At 36.7% G+C, this 23,384-nt stretch overlaps 1 protein-coding gene across 1 annotated transcript in view; it reads right to left on the minus strand.

The window, feature by feature from the left end:
• tln2a (talin 2a) overlaps nt 1–22,317 on the minus strand; it is a 37,577-nt gene extending 15,260 nt beyond the window's left edge. Inside the window, exons 1-37 of the mRNA XM_073837124.1 lie at nt 22,182–22,317; nt 21,493–21,590; nt 20,354–20,483; nt 19,081–19,233; nt 18,515–18,657; nt 17,993–18,120; nt 17,670–17,733; nt 16,714–16,818; nt 14,724–14,879; nt 14,489–14,590; nt 14,198–14,274; nt 13,673–13,853; nt 13,369–13,482; nt 11,795–11,903; nt 11,353–11,561; nt 10,195–10,293; nt 9,931–10,098; nt 9,546–9,840; nt 9,155–9,321; nt 7,701–7,829; nt 7,439–7,552; nt 7,230–7,343; nt 6,987–7,121; nt 5,697–5,825; nt 5,468–5,570; nt 4,976–5,184; nt 4,570–4,689; nt 4,231–4,428; nt 4,005–4,144; nt 3,823–3,916; nt 3,657–3,746; nt 2,643–2,765; nt 2,384–2,527; nt 2,121–2,282; nt 1,873–2,013; nt 1,607–1,788; nt 1,367–1,499 (exon numbers count right to left, since the gene is read on the minus strand). Of these exons, the coding sequence (XP_073693225.1) occupies nt 1,367–1,499; nt 1,607–1,788; nt 1,873–2,013; nt 2,121–2,282; nt 2,384–2,527; nt 2,643–2,765; nt 3,657–3,746; nt 3,823–3,916; nt 4,005–4,144; nt 4,231–4,428; nt 4,570–4,689; nt 4,976–5,184; nt 5,468–5,570; nt 5,697–5,825; nt 6,987–7,121; nt 7,230–7,343; nt 7,439–7,552; nt 7,701–7,829; nt 9,155–9,321; nt 9,546–9,840; nt 9,931–10,098; nt 10,195–10,293; nt 11,353–11,561; nt 11,795–11,903; nt 13,369–13,482; nt 13,673–13,853; nt 14,198–14,274; nt 14,489–14,590; nt 14,724–14,879; nt 16,714–16,818; nt 17,670–17,733; nt 17,993–18,120; nt 18,515–18,657; nt 19,081–19,233; nt 20,354–20,483; nt 21,493–21,590; nt 22,182–22,317 (5,094 nt within the window). The remainder of the gene's footprint in view (nt 1–1,366; nt 1,500–1,606; nt 1,789–1,872; nt 2,014–2,120; nt 2,283–2,383; nt 2,528–2,642; nt 2,766–3,656; nt 3,747–3,822; nt 3,917–4,004; nt 4,145–4,230; nt 4,429–4,569; nt 4,690–4,975; nt 5,185–5,467; nt 5,571–5,696; nt 5,826–6,986; nt 7,122–7,229; nt 7,344–7,438; nt 7,553–7,700; nt 7,830–9,154; nt 9,322–9,545; nt 9,841–9,930; nt 10,099–10,194; nt 10,294–11,352; nt 11,562–11,794; nt 11,904–13,368; nt 13,483–13,672; nt 13,854–14,197; nt 14,275–14,488; nt 14,591–14,723; nt 14,880–16,713; nt 16,819–17,669; nt 17,734–17,992; nt 18,121–18,514; nt 18,658–19,080; nt 19,234–20,353; nt 20,484–21,492; nt 21,591–22,181) is intronic.
• Nucleotides 22,318–23,384: the final 1,067 nt, after the last annotated feature.

Here is a 23,384-nt window from a genome sequence, read left to right on the forward strand (position 1 = left end):
GATATTGACTGAGACAGAAACATCATTCTATTACTATATACACTACAGTAAATTAAAGCCACAGCTAAATGTGACATTTATGTGAAGATTGTATGAAGTTCACAAATTTTATTATCAGAAATGAAAAAATCCAGTCATCAGTATCAGTGATACTTGCCTTCATTCATGGCACTTAGTAAAAAAGATGCCATTAAAATTTTTTTTAATAAAAATGTAAATGTAGGGCCCTATGAAATCCCTATGAAATATTTTTTTCCAATTCCATTTGTATTTTTCAGGGTTCCATTTTTTTCTGTTTTTTTTTCCTTATTTTTCTAGATTCAGTTTTACTGGTTAAATTTAAAAATATTAATCAAAAAAACATGTCTAATTAATTGAAATAATTAAACTTCTATTTAACAGCATTTATTAAATGTTTAATATTATCTGGTAAATAAATTGTGGTAAATATTCCTTAAAGAATAACGTTTTAATAATAATGTTATTATTTTTAGTAGTACTACCATTACATCAAGTAATATGTGACCCTGGACCACAAAACCAGTCTTAAGTCGCTGGGGTATATTTGTAGCAATAGCCAAAAATACATTGTAAGGGTCAAAATTCTTGATTTTTCTCTTATGCCAAAAATCATTAGGAAATTAAGTAAAGATCATGTTCCATGAAGAATTTTTTGTAAAATTCCTACTATAAATATATCAAAATGTAATTTTTGATTAGTAATATGCATTGTTAAGAACCTAATTTGGAGAACATGTGTTCATATGAACATGTTCATATGATGTATACAGCTCAGTTTTGTAAAATTTAACCTTATGACTGGTTTTGTGGTCCTGGCCAAACTTTTATTTTGACAGGTTGCTGTGAAGACCTTTAAGTTTCTCTTTGTATATGATACGACAATATTTTTTCTCAAAAGAAACGGTAAAGCAGCTCTAGAGATTATGTTTTCATTATGTGTTCATGTTTTCATTTTGAGGCAGCAGAGGCTGAAAACTAGGCCGTATATCTGCGCCATTCATTCACACAGAAACACACAGAACATGCGGGATTCATATTTAAATAGTGTTTTTGCTTCTTAATATTCACAGACACTACTCAAAGTCGCGTTTTGATTTAAGTGTACTGACCTACTTTTGATTTAGACATCCAACATTTGGCAAATTATGTGACATGCCGCATTATACAGTAAATCTCATTTTTTATGACTGGATTCCGCAATTCCATCCACGTTTTCCACATCACAGAAATCACAGGGCCCTAAATATGCCATCTTAATATTGTTTCTCCAATAACAGAAAAAACATAAAAGAAAATATAGAAGAGAAAAATAAACCCACTAACTACTAAGCAAGCACACATTTACCTCAGATGAAACTTCGTCTCTACGAGGAAGATTCTGGCTGACAGCTGCAAGAGAGGCCTGCTCAATATCTCGGATGCATTTATTGATATTATCAATGGCTGAGTCACATTCCTTCTGGCCAGGGGCTTTATCCCTGTAATATCAAACACATGAACATAAATTATCTTCAATTGCATTTATAGTAGCTCATTTTTATTCTGCAGGTCTCATACAAACTACAAAATTGAGAGTATGTGTTACCTGATAGCAGTGATTAGGCTCTTGATGGAGTCTGACACGATGCGTGAATGGCTTGCCAGTAATGACCATGTGGGTGGATCTTTAGGATTCATAACCAATGACCTAGCCGTCTTCAAAAGGTAGGTGGAGCTATCAAGCATTGATCGTGCTGATTGAATAATAGGCTCCTGGGCAGCAGAACCCTAAATTGTGAGTATAAAACCATAACATTAATAACAAGAAAGTCATAATCATGAATAACATTTCACTGAAGAAGAAGCTCATACCTCTCTACTTATTTGCGCAGGAACACTAGCAAACTCTGGATTGGAAGCAAACGTGGTCAGATTGTCAACAGCTTCAATGAGCGGCGCTGTGGCAACACGACATTTCTCACGGTTTTCCTCAGAGAAATCTCCATCCAAAGCCTGTGGTAGGAGAGAAGAAGGGAAATAGAATATTACGAAGGGAAGGGAAGGGAAATAGAAAATTACTAGAGTTGGATTAAAAAATATTAAAGGGGAAGTTGTTTAACCTTGATTGTTTTGACCAGGTTGGCTGTGCTGTTAGCCACTTCTTTGGCTGACTGCACAAAGTGTCTTTTAGCCACAGGGTTTGCAGTCTTAGAAGAGGCCAGTCGGCAAGCATTACACAGCGCTGAGGTGTGCTTAGCAACAATGGTGGCAGCTGAGAGCACCTGAAACATGCATATAATAATATATTGGCAGATAAAGATGTTGCAGAAAGACAAGTTTTCAGCTTAAATCCAAACACTACATGCCTAATATCTGACGCTACCTGTGAAGGGCTACTATCTGGGTCAACAAGATTTTGGCAAGCCATCTGGATTGCCTGATTAGCACGAGCGAACTGGATGGGATCCACTAAGCCTGGATGTCCAGCTTGGCTATTGGGGTCAGACACACCCACTAGGTAAGAAGCCTAGAGATGCATCAAAAAACAAGTATGATTGGTACATACATCAAGAAAAAGGTAAAAATGTATAACAGCTGTGAGCAAATTATGACACGAAGGGGTAGAGCGGGTAGTTACATACCTGTCCAGCTGCTTCGGTCAACCCACACAGAGCTTTAGAGGCTCCACCCACACAGTCTCCAAATGCTGGAACATCTCCTGTCTTGCAGTTATGAGAGATCCCAGCCATAGACTCACCAAGTATCTATATATCAGAGGTGGATTACAGATCAGTTCTCATCTAATGATATGCATTAACATCTAACTGCATCAACAGGCTAAATGAATATTGCAGTTCAGCATTTTAATTGCACATTTGCCCATTTAGTATATGAGATTCACACTGAAATGCTTATACTGCAATCTGCATTATGCACTTTTGTAATAATATGTGACCCTGGAGCACAAAACCAGACATAAGATTTATACATTGTAAACAAATACGCTTTTTATTGATGTATGGTTTTTTTAGGATAGGACAATATATTGAGATACAACTATTTGAAAATCTGGAATCTGAGGGTGAAAAAAAAAAAAATCTAAATATTGAGAAAATCGCCTTTAAAATTGTCCAAATTAAAGTTCTTAGCAATGCATATTAATACTCAAATTAAGTTAGATATTTACAAAATATCCTTATGGAACATAATCTTTACTTAATATCCTAATGGAAATTGATCATTTTGACCCATACAATGTATTTTTGGCTATTGTTACAAATATACCTGTGCTACTTAAGACTGGTTTTGTAGTCCAGGGTCACATATACCCTACAGTTCAAAAGTGTGTCTATAAGAATTTTTGTTCTTGTTTCTCTTATCCGTAACAAGGCTGCATTTACTTGATCAAAAATACAGTAAAAACAGTGAAACAACAACCATTTTCTATTTTAATACATTTTGAGATGTAATTTATTCCTGTGATGGCAAAGCCAATTACGCATCAGTGTCACATGATCCTTCAGAAATCATTCTAATATGTTGATTTAGTGCTCAAATAACATGTAAAAAGTTTTTTGCTTGTAACAGTACAAAATAAATAGTTGCAATAAAAATCCTAGCATTCCAATAGCGAATAACAGTTGCGTTTCTGTTACCTTAGAGTTCTCCATGACACTTTCAATGCAGTCAAAGTAGGAAAGATCATTGACTGGCTCATTCGGGTTATCCAGTAGTCCTCTAACAGCCTGTAACCCAAAAAAAAGAGTCAGCATCACATTTTTGAATATTAACTTAACAGTGTGCACTGTGTGTATATAATACCTCAAGCTCTCTTAACGCATTGTCACATTCCCTCTGTCCTGGGGCATTCTGGGTACACAGCGTAATCAGCTGATTGATGCTGTCAGTCACCGTTCTAAATAAATATGCAGAACAGTGAGGTTAAGAATACAGAAACAAGAGATTCTATAAAATATACATACATAAAATACAGTGTAAAGTACCTGGCAGCAGCAGCGAGCAGGTTTTTTGCATTGCCTGCTGCTGGGTCCACAGATAAAGACTTGGCAGCCAACAGCAGCTTACTTGAGGCCATTGAGATGTTCTTCAAATTCCCAATCACTTGCATTTGATCATCCTTACTCTAAAACAACCAAACATTGCTTATTATTTCAGGAAAAGGAAGACATTTTCACTTTATTATGTTCTGTTCTGCTCCACACACCGTACCTGGGTGTGTCCAGCCATCTCAATGCCAGCATCCAGAAACTCATCAAAGTCCTCACTGAACTTTCCAGAAGCATCTGCAAGCCGGGTAGTGGTCCCTCTAGATGCATGGACCACATCACCTGCAGACTGGTTCAGATCAGCTGCAGTCTGGTTCAGGTCACTCTGAGCTTCCTGGAAGGTCTTACTGCATGGAGGGAGCTGCAAAACGAAAAGTAACAAAATGCTCAGCAACCAAACACTCATTAGTTACAATATTTGTGGAGCATTTTCATTAATTAGCATTAGCATTGATCACATTGGGTGACGACAAAAGAAAAGAAGTCCTCGTTTGTAGCTCACCGTCTCTACAAGAAGTTTTTTGCTGGCCTCTCCGATGCTTTTCAGAGCCATATCAACATCCTTTTGTCCAGGTAGACAGTTCACACATGCATTCAATGAGTGGGACACAGCCTTTGCTACCTAACACGCAAAACAGAGACACACATAACAATTAATTTAGTAAAACAGCTTGTCTGGGATATATAAGACTTTATTGATTGACCGATTTTGAAATATGCATGCATTAAATTTATCAAGAGTAATTTATTCTTGAAATTACATTTTGTAATACTGTTATTATTGGCTCCTGAATGATAAAGTTAATTAATATAATGAATAATAGCATCTGCTAAATTATTACATTTAATTTAAGGTGAAAAAATAATTACGAAAATGAAATAAGACAAAGAAAAGCATCCCCTCTCACCTGCGCTAGCCTCTGTTGTATTTCTGCATCACCAGGAGCAACCAGCGCCTCCTTGGCTTCAGAAATTAATTTAGCTGACCCTTCCATAACCTCACGAGCAGAATCCAACATGGCTGCAGCTCCAGCAGGGTCTGATGTGGTGGCAGCAACACCCCTTGCAGCCTGTGCTAATGTCTTAAGAGCCTGGGCAGTTTCACTGGCAGCTACACCTGCAAACACATACAATTCATGTGTTTTGAATTATTTATGTGTGTGAACCAGAATGTATGTTTGTTTGTGTTTACTTAGCTATATTTTAGTGAACAAAACAGTCTCTGAAAGTTGAAGAGAAAATGAAAATTCTCTCAAATAGAACTAAAATAAATCATTTTATTTGCTTTTTTTATTATTATCCAAAAAAAAAAATGTTAGGGCTAGGGTTAGTCATTTTTATTAGCTTTACATAAAACAACAGAGCCAAATATATGTTATATATAAGAGTGGGTACATTACCTGTGTAATGCTCATTTCCCTGTGCTGCACAGGTTAGCAGTTGGGCCATTGAGGAACCAACAGCCTTAGATGTGCCGCCCAGATCCTGAGTGCATTTTTCCAACTAACCCACACAAATTACATCACAACAAATAAATGCATGATTCACGCAATCAATGTCGATACTGAAAAGATACATATTTTTTATTATAATCATAGTATCATTGATATTATATAGGTCTCAACTCACTGATTCCCCTGGTAAAGGTTTCAGCTGTTTCTCTGAAGCTGCCATTTTTGCGTCCTGGAGTTCATTCTTAAGTGTCTGCACAGCTATAAGGGCAGAGTCGATCTCCATGGGACCGCACGCCTCATGAGCCTAAATATCACATAACAGGATTTTGTCATATTTACTTACTTCATGTCAGTCCAAACCTGTATGACTTTTTTCCTGCTGCTTAATAGAAAATAAGATATTCTGAAGAATGTTGATGATCAATCAGTTTCAGTAACCATTGACTTCCTTTCTATTTTTGTACAATTGAGGTCAAAAGTTTACATACACCTTGCAGAATCTGCAAAATATTATTTTACCAAAATAAGATGGATCATACAAAATGCATTTTTTTATTAAGTACTGATCTATGTGAAGATATTTCACTTAAAAGACATTTACATACAGTCCACAGGAGAAAAAAAAAAATAGTTGAAATTATAAAAATGACCCCGTTCAGAAGTTTACATACACTTGATTCTTAACACTGTGTTGTTACCTGAATGATCCACAGCTGTTTGTGTTTGTTTGTTTGTCCTGAAACTGCCCGCTGTTCTTCAGAAAAATACTTCAGGTCCCACAAATTCTTTGGTTTTTCAGAATTTTTGTGTACTTAAACCCTTTCCAACAATGACTGTATGATTTTTAAATCCATATTTTCACACTGAGGACAACTGAGGGATTCATTTGCAACTACTACAGAAGGTTCAAACACTAACAGATGCTCCAGAAGGAAAAAACTATGTATTAAGAGCCAGGAGTGTAAACTTTTGAACAGAATAAAGAATTTTTCTTATTTCACCTAAATATAATTTTTGTTTATTTAGTACTGCAATTCAGAAGCTACAAAAGATACTTACATGTTTCCCAGAAGACAAAATAAGTTTACCCTGATCTTCAAATTCAAAAAGTTTTCTTAATGCATCATGTTTCCTTCTGACAACACAGTATTACGAATCAAGTGTATGTAAACTTTTGAACGGGGTAATTTTTATAAATTCAACTATTATTTTGTATTGTGGATTATATGTAAATGTCTTTTATGTGAAATATCTTATTCAGGTGACAGTGCTTAAAAAATACCATGCATTTTGTATGATCCCTCTTACTTTGATAAAATGCAAGGTCTCAACTGTGTGTAAATGGGAACCGAAACTGTTTGGTTACCAACAATATTCAAAATATCTTTTTTTGTGTTCCACAGAAGGAAGTCATTAAGGATCTTCTACTTATTAAATACATGTGTGGAGAGGACAGATTCAGTACCGTCTGTGCAGCAGTGCGTAGTTCAGCCAGGCAGGTGGCCAGGTTCTTTGCACACTGCCCAAGCTGCATGGCTGCCGCCTGATCCGTCACAGTTGGCACAGAGGACTTCGCTGAAGACACCATCTTACTTCCAGGCTGGAAAACAAACATGTCATTAGACATTTTAGTATTGAAAGAGAGCTTTTAAAGAAGAGTGATGTTATCAGATGAGTGATTAGAATTAGTGAAAGGATTGACAGTTACCTGTAGGAAGTTCTGACTGGCAATGATCAGGGCAAGCTGGGCACTACCATCCTCTGGCTGCCCCTGACTGCCCCTCACTCCCTGCACCAGCTGAGGAATATGATCAGCTACAGCCTAACAAATGTGAATACAAAGAATACACTGTTGTAAAGACAACAGGTGGACTATCATTACTAACACTCTTGAAATTCACAAACACTTCTACAAACCCTGCAGCTTTGAACAAGTTGTTGGTGGGCGGCTGTGTTCTTGTTAGAGGCTGCTGCATTCTGGGATGCCGCGATGGTTTGAGTTGCAGCGGCAGCAGCTTGTTTAGCAGCGTTCTTGAAAATATAAAGTAGATATTCAGTGCAGGATTTCATTCAAAGGGTCAGTGGGCATTACATACTTACTCCCTTGCATAGATCACACATGATACAGTCTAAATTCTATTATTTTTCTCATAATCAAAATCATAAGGAAGTCACTGACCTCCAGTCTTGTTATAAGTTTTTTCTTGATGGCATTCTGTGCAGCCGCATTGGTGGCCACACGCAGTCCCTCGGCAGCCTCCCGCAGCTTCTGCTGCTGGTCTTCATTCTCAGGGTAAGCAGCAGCTCCCTAAACACACAAACATTAACAAGTCTAATGCTTGTGTCTTACATTCCAGATTTATTAAATAGTGAGACACTAAAGCGAAGGTGCCTAAAATAACTCAGGAAATGCCTGATTGGTGCAAAAAATGTCTCCAACATATTAAATACTCAAGCATTTGTAAGATTTTTTGTGACAGCTATGCTTAATGTATCTTATTTAATTGGTATAGAACAGTGGTTCTCAACTATGAGGCCAAGGTCAGGGCCACTAGGGGGCCTCAGCAAACATCAGACAGTTTAAAAGTCAGTAAGATTTATAAAAAAAAAAAAAAAAACAGTAGACAAAAGAATTCTTTGATGAATAGAAAGTTAAAAATAACAGATTTTTTTTAAACAATGTGAAAGACTTCCTTTATGAGGAAAATGTGTTTTTTTTATATTGACCTATATTGAGACTTTTAAACAGTAGTGAATATTTATCACTTTGTTTTACATGTTTTTTTTTTACATCATAACAATGTGAATGTAAACAGATTTGTTTTTATTTTCCTTTAATAACCATTGTTTTTATTTAAAAAATACAGTTCTTGAAACATCTGGAGTCACAAAAATAAAATGTGGTTATTTAACTTTATATCAATAATACCAGTTTCTGATAATAAAAAAGTTAGAAAACAAGCAGTTTTGTCATTACAGCAGAAAACAGCCAAAAAGATCGAGAACTAATGGTATAGAGGATTGGAGATTTAACGTACACTACCAGTCAGAAGTTTTTTAACAGTAATATTCTTAATGTTTTTTTTAAAGAAGTCTCTTCTGCTTACCAAGCATGCATTTATTTGATCCAAAATACAGCAAAAGCAGTAATATTGTGAAATATTTTATTATTTAAAATAACTGCTTTCTATTTGAATATATTTTAAAAATGTAATTTATTACTGTGATCAAAGCTACATTTTTTTTCAATAAACATTTATTATTATTATTATTATTATTATTATTATTATTATTATTATTATTATTAAAACCAGTTGAGTTCTAGTCAAAGAAACTTGACAAAACTTCTACTCAGCTGTTTTCAAGATAACAATAATGATTTCTGAAGGATCATGTGACTGAATTCAGCTTTGAAACCACAGGAATAAATTACATTTTAAAATCTATTTAAATATTTAAATTAAAACAGCTACTTTAAATAGTTAAAATATTTCAACATTTTTACTGTTTTTGCTGTACTTCAAATAAATGCAAGTTTGGTGAGCAGAAGAGACTGCTTAAATTTTTGTTTTGAATGGTAGTATAGTCAAACAAATATGTTTTTAATGTGAGCCAGGTTTTTTTTTTACCCACCTTAGCAGCCTCAACCATTCGAGCAGTGGCATCTGCAAGCAGTTTGGCAGCTGCAAGAAGTTTCTTGGAATTGTTCACATCCACCTCCACCTCAGCATCTGATCTCATGGCATTCACCAGGTCAGAGGTCGCCTGGGCAAGAACACGCGCCTGTCGTACCATCTCACCTATAGGATAGAATAGTACATCTCTCCTTTTACACAGCATAGAGAAGCTAAGCAAATAAAACAAGTTAGGATTTGTTCAGCAAGGATGCAATAAATTGTTTAAAAGTGACAGTCAAGACATTTATAATGGTTTTAAACAATGTTGTTCTTTTGAACACTGATGATAAGAAGAAATGTTTCTTGTATACCAAATCAGAATGGAATGGTAGTGTACATGATCTTACCAGCATCTCCCATGCTGCTAAATATATTCTCTGTAACATTCATGATGGTGTCCGTGGCCTGGTCGTAGCGCCCAATGGGTTCCCCACGTGTGGCGTAGTTCCTTACGTGTGTGAGTAGGTCACTGAGAGCCTGTGTGACGATACCAGCCGCTGCGCTGACGGCCTTGAGAAGCTCTCCATCGCTGGTAGCTGACAGACAGGCCTTCACACAACCTTCCACTGAACGATCCACCAGCTTCCCTGCTTCAATCAGCTGCTCTTGACATACAGGGGAGCTGATAGTGGGGCTCACAACCTGACACACAAACACATGAGCAAAAAAAGGTTATCCGCAGGTTCTTCTTTTAATCAATATGGATTAAAAGCATGTGCATGAGAACTCCACCTTGGCACAGGCCACTAGTTGGGAAGTGGAGAGGGCGCATTGGGTCGCAGCTGCAATAACCCTGTTCTGCAGGACGCTGTCTTCGGAAACCTGTGCCACGTTCTTGGCCTTCAGAACCATCATGGCTGCTGCATTAGCCACGGCTTTAGCTAGGTTCATTAGCACATCCTAAATAAAGCACACAAAGGTTCAGGGTGATTAAACATACAAAAACTACTATGTTCAACAAATGTTCATCGTGTATTTTAAAAGACACCTGTGTACCTGGAAACGCTCATCTGTTTCATTTTCTCCAATCTGTCTAAGCAGATCTCCACTGGCTTGACCAATGCTGCCGGCTGCAGTCAGAACCGTCTGTCGTGGCTGCATGAGAAAGCACAACCACACATGCCATTAAACATTGACTTGTCACTCAACATCCTTATGGTATCATCACTGAACTTGAGCTGAATCATGACATTTTTTATGTAGAGCTGCTTTGCAGCAGAATTTAAAAGTGCCCCATATGATGAAGTGCACATCATTGATTCTGTTTTTCTGTGAAGCTGCTTTGAAATGGTTTGTATTGTATAAAGTGACTTGACAGTAGTGCAAGTCAGTTGAATTATGATACAATTTAAAGGGGTCATGAACTGAGAAATTAAAATTTTTCAACATATAAGACTTCATTGTACTATAAAAGTATCCTGCAAGTTTCAGAACTCAAAACTTTCATGTTAGTCTAAAAACAGCTTATATTTAAGCCAGTTTGCCAAAACGACAGGTTGTGGAATATGGCACTTTATGACATAATAGTGTGGATAAACACCTCCTACACAGAAGATCAACGATCCATGGATGTAGTGTAAATAACTAAAGTGGAAAACACAGGTCTACGCACAAAAAAACAATAAATTTGGCTCCCAAGACAACAACATGCCATGCAGTGCCAAGTTGTGGAAAAACGCAGTCTTTGCATCATCTTCCTTTTGATCTCAACAGGAAGAAAAGAGTGGATGAACTTTATTTTAATGAAGATCCAGACCGTCAGTAAAAACTTGGTTCTTTGATTACTTCTTTTTACCACAGATTTGTTTACAAACAAGGTGCAATTCAATGCAGGATTTTCAGAAAGATAGAAACTTAAAAGACGATGCTGTGCTGACTACATTATATAACACCTATTTAAACAGAGCGTTCTGATCAAAACAGGGCAGAAAATACCTTATTACTTCTAAATTGTGTTTTGGATGTAATAATTTTGATAACATAAGTAGACCTCAGAGAATGATACAAAATAATAAAAAGGCAGTTCAGGACCCCTTTAATGAAATTTTGGGGAAATGGAAACAAAAACTTTGGGAATGACAGAAAATGTTCAACACAGTCTATCAAAATGACAGATAATGATTAATCACAGCACATTTTTTACTCTGCTCGTACCTCTCCTGATGTAGGCTCCACAGCTTTAAGCAAGTCAGATACAGCTCCAGTGAGGGTCCTGGCAGCCCTCATAAGGTCCTGTCCACTGCCCACCTCATCCTCCATTAAAGCTGCCAGCAGCTTCACGCCTTTTGACATCTCCGTCAGATTAGAGGAGATGGTGGTGATAGCACAGCCTACCGCTGTATAATCAGTGTCTGTTGGGTCACCTGGAAAATAGAATAGGAAATTCAGTCAAATCCACACACTGCAGATGAAGGTGAAAGCTTTTTGAAAGTCGAGTCAAGGTTTTCTCTTGTGTTTACTGTTAAAAAAAAAAAAAAAAAAAAAAAAAAAAAAAAAAGTACAGCAAGTGTTGTGAAACATCTTACATAAAAAAAGGTGCTGTATAAATAATCTTCACCACTAATTAAAAACATTTAAAAAAAAAACAATACTTCACCAGCAGTAAGATTAACCACAGAGGCAGTTCCAGCAGTAATAGCATCCACCTGAGAGTGGATATCATGCTTGGACTCATCCATCTTGTTCTGAATCCACATTTTAGAAGCCTAAAATAAGCAAAGCAAAAAAAAAAAAGTTAAAGTAAACATATTAAAAATACAAATTAAAATATAGCTGCAAGCAGCGATTACCGCGCTTAAGGCATTTAAGCATACAAGGAAAAGATATTACATATTATTTAGCGAGGCTGTACCCACCTAAATCAATGATTAAGACGACATTTTTGGCATATCCAAGTAATTGACTATAGAATTCTGAAGTTTTTTCAACATTTATTACTGGTATAGCAGCAACTGTGGTCTGATCTCCCTAAAACTTTGCATGCTTGTTTAGAATCACCAGTCGCATGTGCTCACAGGGTTTTGTGAAGTTTTGAATTTTTGTTTAGACTTTTGGGTACATTTGGACAGGACCCTTTTCTAAACAACCCCATTATAGCTTCCCAAAAGGTAAATGTAATTATTTTTGATAATTAATGACCTAGAGAGTACAGAGAATTGTACTGCAGTGTTTTTTCCCCGAGATTGAGTGAAAAATCTAGGACAAGTTCGCAAACGGTTTGATTGACAGCAGTTGTTCGGAACGAGGCTGTCTATCAAATGATACAAATATTGTGCATATGTGTGAAAAACCGTTCAATATACAGTCGTGGCCGATTTCTTTCAAATTTCTCACACACTTTTAGGGTTGTGAGTCAAACAGGCCCACCAGGTTTCGTTCCGATAAGCCTCCGTTAACCTTGTCTAATAGGTATTCAAAGTTCATCTGCCTATGGCGGACATGTTTTTTGAGATACGCAAATGTCCTTATAGTTGCTTGTGGCACTTTGGACAAAGACCATGCATACCAATTTTCACATCAATAGGACAAACGGTTGCATTTTCATGTTTTTTTTTTCCCTCTTATATCACCACCAAGTGGCCAAGCTCTGCAACTTTTTTCATGTAATTCAGCTCTAACATACACGCTGTGAGTATGGTGAAGATATCTTCCATTTTAGTAAAGGCGGCCATGCCCCTTTCAAACGTTTTGGCGTCCATTTGCAATGGAGAGTCGAAAGTTCAACCTTTTTTTTTGATAATTATTGATGTTCACTCTCCACAGAATCTTCCTGCACTGGTCTGGCTCCAATCGTGTGAAAAACAAAAGTAGGTTTTTCAAAAAATGCTAAATACCCAAAAAATTTGCCAGGGTGACGAATGAATCTGAGGCGTTTTGTCCGACGTGAGCCGAGGATTCCAACGACACAAGACACTTGAGTCTGTTAGGAACGGTAAGGAGTTATGAGCGATTTCGTACTTTTAATCGCAGTAGATTGGGGTGAGCCTTAGTACCGAAGTACTACCATCCCTCAAAGTTTCGAGTCTCTACGGTTTGGTCTGTCCGATCAGTTTTACGTGACGATTGCTGATCCTTGGCCACTCTAACAATTACAATAGGGTTTCAGCGCTACGTGCTTGAACTAAAGTAAAAATAAAGTAAAATAGTAATGAGTACAGGAGAGTTTCTCACCATATCATCTCCAAGTGGTGGGAGCTCTTCCACCTCCTCTAGGTCTGACTGTGCCTGCTGCACTGCTTGCATACTGGTGTTAATTGTTCCCACGAGAGCCTGTTGGGCTGCACTCTGATCACCCAATTAAGGATGGCAAAAATTACACATTAATAAACCAACAGTTCTAAACTGTGACAGCTGTAAAGTGGTGATCAACCTCTATGTTATGTAGCAAGGCAATATGAGGTCAAATACTGGACAGTTAATAAACTTTGGTGATTAATTGGTCAATGAACATGAGCATTTGAATATGTAGACTGACCAGTGGTGGCATATGTCCAAGATGCATCTGTCCAGTGGTGATTTGTTGTTGTGGAGAGGGCATAGTACCCATGTTTAGCGTTTCTGGGCCGACAGAGCCTGACCTCAAGATCCCAGGCAGTGCCACAGAGCCATGCTCTGCCCGCCCGACACGATTAAACTGCTGCTGTAATATAGTAGATCTGTGAAAGAGAGAAAAGGACACATTAAAGACGACACAGAAAGGCACAAGTAAAGAGGTTTTTGTGTTCGTACTAAAACATTCAGGGGCATTCAAGAAGAGAAGACGACGCCTGCATTTATTAAAACAGGCTGAGCATAGGAACAGTGTGTGCAACAGGTAACCTCAGCTCCATCTAGATAAACAGAGTCGGAGATAAGGTTGTTTTTCCACTGTGAGTTTCCTGTAATCCTGTACTGGTCTGATTACAGAAGTATTTCCAAAGACAACTGGCTAGAAATGACAAAATCTTGAAAGGAAACATGGTTCTTATTACTGCCGACTCAAAATTTGCGCATGTCTTACTTTTTCGGAGAAACTGATTCCTCTAACATGGTGGCCTCCTCATCTCCCTCTAAACCAAAGCGGTCCTTGCTTTGTTTCTGTAGGGCCAAACACAAGTGAATAAACACTTAATACAAAATGTCACATAAGCTTTAATATGGTAACACTATGCATACTGTTATCTGAACACTGTTAATGTGTAATATGATGACGAAAAACATTCACAATCAAGAAGTATCTCTTTGAGGAAAGCAAACTACAAAATGTTCAATATTTCATGAGGAAAAGACAGTTAAAGGAGTTAATACTGGCCTTCTTAAGAATGATATCGATGTAACCAGCTATAAGCTGAGATATCTGCTCCCCCTCGGTGGTCTGAACAGAGTAGTAGCTCTCCTGATACTCCCCGAAATCCTGCATATGGGCACAGAGTTTCAAATTTGTATGAAAACACAGACAGATTTGGGATCAGCTGTAGCACTTGAGCTATTTGAGCCATTTGGAAGTCAAATATAAGTCTGTAAGAATATGTATGTTATGCAAGTACCAGTGTAAAGCTCTTAGGTGAGGCGGCCCATCTTTTCACTGTAGTGAGTGGCCACTCCTGAACCACATCTTTGGTTTTCTCATCCACTCGCATTACTGATTCTTTGGTTATACCCAGCAGCCTTGGGACCAGCTTATTTTTACTTTTCATTTTCTCCTGAGAAAGAAAGAGAGAGGAAAAAAATGTTAATTCACAATGTTCAGAACAATAAAAACAATCTACCAAAAGTTTTCACACCTAACCCACATAACATTCTTTCTTGCATCTTCTCAGATTCTCTGAAGCTTATCGTCCTTTCTTCTGTTTTCACACTTTCTCTCTCTGAGAGCTGTCGTCAGACGGATAAGCTGAGCTCTGCTTTCCTGTCTGAGTTTTGAGCCATCCAGTCAATTTTTGCCAATCTCAGTCAATCTTTCTCACTCAGCTAAATGTATTTACCATTAATTCCCAGAAACAACTTGGAAATAGTTTGAGTTTATGAATACAGAGAATAAATACACTGTTTATATGATATAAATAAAAGCCAGAACTGAACTAAAATCAGCAACTTATGATTTTTATTTTAGGCATAAGCACATCTGCTCCACCTTAACTTTACAACTCAAGCAGAGCTGAACTGTAATCAGTCCATGAGTCATGCAGACGACCACTGGCCAGGAACAGGAGGAGGGGGTGCATCGAAGAGATGGAATAATTCTGGAGGTGGAATTCCTCTCGGATGATGAAAGCTCTCATGAGAACACTGATTGGCAACATGTAGACCAGAGAAAATTTCTGGGCTTGGGTATGAAAAACTATCTTTGACATTGTGACTCGACTGCTGATCACAAAAACACCTTTACAATGTCAGCTGATTCAGAAATATGATTTTAAAGGGAAAAAACACATAAGAAAACAGGGTGTGCCCATATCTCCCTAGCCATGAAATTTGATTAGCCACCTCAGGTGCTACATAATATTCTAATCAACCTTCAATACTTTTCATGCAGAAGGAATCAAAGCTAAAAAGTGGTGTCAAAACTTCAATTTTTATTAAAGGTGCCATAGAATGGAAAACTGAATTTACCTTGGCATAGTTAAATAATAACAGTTCAGTACATGGACATGACATACCATGAGTCTCAAACACCATCGTTTCCTCCTTCTTATATAAATCTAGTATTTGCAAAAGACCACCGAAAAATAGGTCAATTCCAACATAACACCGACTGTTACGAAACATCCCTGAGAACCTTAATAGTTACGCCTCCAACATTTGCATCGCCCAATCATCGGTAACATCAGTACATCAGTTAAACAAGGCGAGTCACAGAAGGGACACTGTTAGCTTAATGTTAGCGCTAGCCTGTTACATTGCAATACATAGGATTTCACTTACCACATAAACAGAGAGATGCCTGCACTGATGATGGTGAATGATGGAGAAATAACTGCCTGATGATGGCGAATGATTTACAGATCTGGAGAATCACTGACAAGCAGCTCAACTTGATTGGTAAGTACTTGTGTCTCTGCATTTTAACTTTACACATGCATCACAGTAATCAGACTAATATATCCGCAATTCAAAACAAACCGCATATTAAAAGCAGCTAGAGCTCCTAATTAAATATATATTTTTATCCATGTGCCAGCTATTGAGCTCTGTGAAACAGCCAATCAGAGCAGAGCTCATTAATATTCATGAAGCTTCCAAATAAGGCAAAAACAGAGCCTTTCATTCTAGGGGCAAACCCTAGGGTTGTAAATGGACCTGTAAAACAGTTTCTGGAGATTTTTTGCCCTTTCCTATGCCATATACCTTCTATGTAGATATCAGAGAACATTTTTAAATATTCTCTCAATGCATTCTATGGCACCTTTAAACAAAATTTCGGCTATTATTTTTTATCCAACCTAGTCTAAAAAGTCTGGAAACACCACTGTAAAATACATTCTATATCCACTTATAAATCCAAGTACAGCACACACAAACACACATGCACTTTACCTTCACCAAGAAGAAAGACACTCCATATGTTCTGAGGGATCTCGCAAGCTTCACATACTTTACTTTGGCTTCAATCTCTGTCATTTCACCACAAGCCTTATGTTCCTGTAAAATTCATAAAGCGTTTACTCATCTAACCAATTAATTCTCATGCATCTTTGCTTACAAATAGTGAAGTTTAAGGGGAACACAACCCAACACAACACATTTCTGAATACACAAGTCTGAATAAAATAAAATACTGATACAATGACCACAGCTACTGAAAGAGCTTACAGGTGGCGATGGATATAAGCATTGGCTTAAACAAACTGGCATACCATTTTTCCCCTCAAGGAGTATTAACACTCCCTATATCGAGTGAAATCTGCGATATTGTCTAGCGCTATTGTCTCTGCCGTTTGTAAGCTGTGGACTACTAAAAGCCTCAAAGGCATCAGGGCTAAAGTGGAGAGAACAAAGACGTGGGTCTTAAGAAGTTTTATTCATACACAGGCATCTTCCCATTCTTTTCTCCTCTTCTTATCGCTAGGAAAAGCAGTAAACACTTACATTGCTTGGTTGTAATTTTCAGTTGCCCTTTAACTGAAAATTACAACCAAAAGCAGCACAATGTAACTAAGGATGTATTCCTTAGGCAAAAATTCCTTCAAGCTGAACAAAATGAAATGCACAAAGTGTGCAAATTAGCAGTTATACGATTCACATAAAATATTTAAATGCATTGTATTAGTATTATTTTCTAAGTTGTCTATTCAGAATTCTGTTGTGGTAAAAATAGCAACAGGTAGCACCTTTTTTTTTAAAAATAACATTTTTAATGGTTTTTCTACTACATATTTCAGTAAGAAACATAATTTAAGTTATTTTAAGCCATACAAGTCCCTTTAAGAAACAGACAACTCTGTATAAAATGATATTGATTCGTAAACAAATAGCAGGATAAACTGACTCACCTGAAAGATCTTCTTCTCCGCACCTCTCTGTTTGATGTATTCCTTAGGCAAAAATTCCTTCAAGCTGAACAAAATGAAATGCACAAAGTGTGCAAATTAGCAACAATACACTGAAATGCAAACAGGCATTGCAGTTATACGATACACATAAAATATTTAAATGCATCTAAGCACTTTTCATTCGAGTTTGTTAAGCTCATTCACTAAATGGACCATATGGTAATTACAACATTTAGATTTTACACATCATTTCTCATCATTATGAAGCAGAGAGTTAGTAAACACTGTGTACTATAACTGAAAGTATTAGGACGTGGTCTTACTCCAGAAATCCAGATTTGTGTTTATGCTCTATATGAGGCCCGAACTGGATCTGTGCTTGAATTCCACCAAATTCGCAAGCCTTGTCGAAGGACACGGGATGAGAACCATTCAGAATGTCATCACGTGCCTGGGAAGACACATGCAGGTACACACATTTGTTATCAAAGCCTTTGGAAATCACAAAGCAGAAATGATTCAGATCAGCAAACAAGCCTCTGACAGGAGAAGAGCTTACAAAAAGGTAACAGGGAGAACACTACTTTGCAGATCAATACGATGTGTATAAGAGCATGCAGTGCACCACTCAAAGCGGCTTTCAGGGCCATATGTCAATAAAAGATTTACAGCATTTCAATCTATATCCATTTTATTGAACCAGCAAGTAAAGAACCATGGAAACACATCATTTAGGGTAATATCACTGCAGGAGTGATGTGCCAAGCCAGGGGTGTTTGGTGCTCATCGTGGCTTTCACCTCACATCATTGTAAAATATAAAAAGTGACAAGAGGTGAGTCGAACCTGTACGTAGAGCAGATTGAGCTGCACAGGATCTCGCGAGTCCACATTTTGATCGGAGTAGAAAAACTTTCGTCTCAACAGCAGAGTTTCACTCTCCTCGACTCCCTGTTCTCTAAACGTCCGTCCGTGATCCAACCAATTTACTGTGAGAGAAACAGAAGTGAACTATTTATATAGCAAAATTGTGTTTACAAACTTCTTTACAAAAGATATACAGTGCTATCATTTAACTGTTTGGGGTCAGTAAGACGTTTTTATTGATTCTGAAACAAGTCACCAAGGATACATTTATCTGGTCAAAAATACGGTAAAACAGTAATATTGTACATTTTTATTACAAGTTAAAATGCAAGTGTAAATGTATATTTTAAAATGTAATTTATTCCTGTGATGGCAAAGCTGAATTTTCAGCAGGCATTACTCTAGTCTTCAGTGTCACATGATCCTTCAGAAATCATTCTAATGTTTAATTTAGTGCTCAAGTACTATTAAAACAAACAAATTAACAAACAAACAAAAAAACAGTTCAGTGTGTGTCTGCATGCAGTGTCTAATGCGTTACCTACAGTCATCATCTGTGTGCAGTTTAGCTTTGAGCTTCTCCATCTTCCTTTCCTCCCTCAGTAGAGTTCTGTCTTTTTTCAATGTACCCGTCCCTTCATCTTTCTTCTCCTCCACCACCTCCTGAATGAGAGAGTACTCTTCATAGTTTGTGATTCCTGGAAAGGAAAATAATGGGACATAGGTACAGACTTGTTATGGCCTGTGTTGTGTGTATGTGTGTATATAAGAGCAAAAGTATACAAACACATTCCTGATCAAAAGTTTGGGTTCAGTAAAACATTTAGTGTCTCTTATGCTCAAAGGCTGTGTTTATCTGATCAGCCTTTACCATTATTGAGTGTCACATGATTCTTCAGAAATCGTTCTAAGATGCTGATTCGGTGCTTAGGAAACATTTATTATTATAAAAACAGTTGTGTTGCTTAATATTTTTTTGTCAAAACTGTGTTTTTTGTGAATCTTGGATGAACAAAGTTCAAAAAGCCCACTACCAAATGTATACTACCAGTCAAAAGATTTTGAACAGTACGATTTTGAATGTTTTTTAAAGAAGTCTCTTCGGCTCACCAAGCCTGCATTTACTTGATCCGAAGTACAGGAAAAAAAAACCTGTACAATTTTGAAATATTTTTACCATTTAAAATAATATTTCTATTTAAATAAATTTTAAAATGTAATTTAGCTACATTTTCAGCATCATTACTCCAGTTTTCAGTGTCACATGCTCCTACTAAAATCATTCTAATATGCTGATTTGCTGTTATGTGACTGAAGTAATGTTGCTAAAAATTATAATATAAATTACATTTTAAAATATATTTAAACAGAGAACAGTTATTTTAAATAGCAAAAATATTTTGAAATTTAACTGTTTTGCTGTACTTTGGATCAAATAAATGCAGGCTTGGTGAGCAGAAGAGACTATTTAAAAAATACATTACAAATCTTACTGTTCAAAAACTTTTGACTGGTAGGGTATATGTAAAGTATATATTTGCCTTAAAAGCTAATGCAGAAACCTTGTCTATATTAGGTCAGTCCAACAGAGCTGCATCTACAGGTATGCGCAAACCATTGGGATTTGAATCCAGGTCACCTTGCACTTTAAATAAAAACTATACCACTAGACTAACAACTTGCTTTTTTTTATTCTTTGATCGTGTCTTACGTTTCCTTCAGCAACCAAGTGAGTCAGGACTGCCACAAATCAAAAGAACCTGAGAAAGTAACTGTATATAATAAAGTTACAATATATAGTATAAGGGCATCACCGACCTATTCTACTGCAGATGGTGACAAGCAGCTCTCCCACAGTTTTGGAATCATCCACCATGATGGTTTTCACTGCTCCATCCAGCATTTTTATCTTCTGAGGTCTCTGTTTTTTCTTATACTCCAGTATGTCCTAAGAGACAGAGACAAAGGGACTAGATTTGATTTCACTAGATTACACCTACCAAACAAACAGTGTTAAAGTTTAAGCAAAGCTTAGGTTTTAGGCTTTGGTTCTGAATGAAATTCATGTCATAGCCATTTTGCCATTGTCATGAAATTCAGCACATCTTGCTTTCAGCCAGCTGCATAACAAATGAAATCTGTGCAGTGGAAAAAAATGACTACAAACGGTTGAGTATGCAAGGAAGACAATAAAACAATTAGCATGCAAATAGAGTAAAGAAACAAGACCAATAGCAAATTCATTTTTTAAAGTATAAAGCTTGCAAAATATATGCTGCAAACTTAAGGCTGAAATGATTGCAGAATTCCAAAAAGCATGAACCCTAATCAGAATGTTTGAGGAATATAAATTGGGTGCTCTCTTGCACACCGTAATGAATGTGAATGTGTTTGACAGAGAAACAAGAAAAAAAGATTTATGCAAAATACAACAAATTAGACAAGAAGGATGCGGTTGTGAGAGCTGAACATCTGTGTATATGCATGAGGAAGAAGAAGAGGCCTTTTGATAAACAAAAGATAAAACGCTACTGATGAAATCGTCATTTAACACATCTCAATTTACACCGCACACACACTCACAACTTTATTTCTTCCTGGGATCAAGCATTTGGCTTTGTCTTTATATACAACACTCCTTTGCACAAACGCAGAGACTTACAAGTGTAAACAAATATAAACAAAAACCACATGCTGCAGTGACAAATGTCTTTAATCACATCACTGCAGCTTGTCTGAGTAAGTGTAGACACTAAGGGGAGCCTTTCCTTTCTCACACACAAACTCAGAGACTATAAAAATAACTAAAAGCGGAGTTAAGACCTCTTCTCATCTTTCAGCACAAAAAAAAAAAACGTGTGCAAAGACACATCACGAAACAAGAGTGCAAAGCCATGTCACAGAAGGTTTGACAGGAGCTTGTAAAATAGCGAGACACAGAAGATCAAAGGCCGTACCCCATTTCTCAGCATGTAATAGTCCAGCGTCCGGCCTCCTTCCAGCCAGATGCCTTTCCTGGGGTCTTCATCTGACAGAAACAGCCCATATTCTGAAGCTGAGAAACAACAGACACGTTTACAACTTGCATTCATTTTTTACTATAGTTCATTTATAAGCGAGGATAGCAAAATAAAGTAAATGGTGACATATTATCCCCAAAAATTCTTCACACAGTGAACCACCAGTAAAATTTATAAAAATTTGGGACCAAAAATTATTTAGCCACTTTAACCTGACCGTGTTTTGTTACATATCTGTCTATCAAAGCTATCTGATATTATCAAGATGAATATGTTCTGACACAGTTTAACTCTTCAGTTCTTGTCATATTTTATTACCATTTTCTAAACTATAGCGAACTGATAATGTGAGAAATGTTAAAGGTGTCTATATAAACTTTCACTCTAAACCAGGAGTTCTCAACTCTGGCCCTCGAGGTCCATTTTCCTGCAGAGTTTAGCTCCAACCCTAATCAAACACACCTGAACAAGCTAATCAAGCTCTTCATCATTACTAGAAAGTTACAGGCAGGTGAGTTTGATCAAGGTTGGAGGTAAACTCTGCAGGAAAGTGGACCTCGAGGGCCAGAGTTGAGAACCTCTGCTCTAAACATTACTATTACAACACAGAAAGAAAGGTGTCCCACCTTGACCTGTTTGGGCTTCTGGAACCCTTTCTCTGATGACCCGGCATGCATCATACACAGCCGTTGATGGCTCAAACTGCATCGTCTTCACCACATTACACTGTCTCACACAGATCTTCAGAGACAGCGCCACCATCCTGTCAGCTTTTGTATTACAGACTCAGCACCTGTGGAGAGAAGGAGGGAAATGAGATTGAGAACTGAAGACAGCAAGCGGGAAAAAGTGTGCATTTACGATGCTGAATTTAGGACTACACTCACAAAAGACGCAAATGCAAATGTTGTCAAATATATATAATTTTAATTATTTTTGTACTTATTACTATTATTATTTATTTATAAGAAATTAATACTTTTATTTAGCAAGGATGCAGTCAAAAGTTTTGGTACAGTAAGATTAATTTCTTCTGCTCACCAAGCCTGCATTTATTTTAATCTTTTAATTATTTAAATACAGGAAAGCAGTGATATTTTAAAATATTTTAAATAACTATTTGAATACATTTTAAAATAATACTTTCATTTAGCAAGGATGGTTTAAATTGATCAAAAGTGATGATAAAGACATTTATAAGGTTACAAATGATTTCTACTTCAGATAAATGCTGTTCTTCTGAACTTTCGATTTATTAAAGAAACCTGAAAAACAAAATTCTACTCTGTTTTCAACAATAATAATAAATGCTTTTTGAGTAGCAAATCAAAATATTAGAATGATTTCTGAACTTTCATGTGATTGGAGTAATGATGCTAAAAATTCAGCTTTGAAATCACTGGAATAAATTACATTTTAAAATATATTCAAATACAAAATAGTTATTTAAAATAATAAAAATATTTCAAAATTTTACTGTTTTTGCTGTACTTTAGATCAAATAAATGTAGACTTGGTGAGCAGAAGAGACTTCTTAAAGATTTTACGGTTCAAAAACTTTTGACTGGTAGTGTATATCAAATGTGACATCTTAATTTTTATCTTTTTTTAATATAGAGGGCAAAATTACTTCCTGGGTCTATCTGTGATACAAATACTCACGTGTGACGTTAATCATTAAATCAGGACAAATATTTTAAAGGAACACTCCACTTTTTTTTGGAAATAGGCTCATTCTCCAACTCCCCCCCGAGTTAATAAGTTGAGTTTTACCGTTTTGAAATCCATTCAGCCGTTCTCCTGTTCTGGCGATATCACTTTTAGCATAG

Source organism: Garra rufa, chromosome 3, assembly GCF_049309525.1.
Source record: "Garra rufa chromosome 3, GarRuf1.0, whole genome shotgun sequence".
NCBI classification, from domain to species: Eukaryota; Metazoa; Chordata; class Actinopteri; order Cypriniformes; family Cyprinidae; genus Garra; species Garra rufa.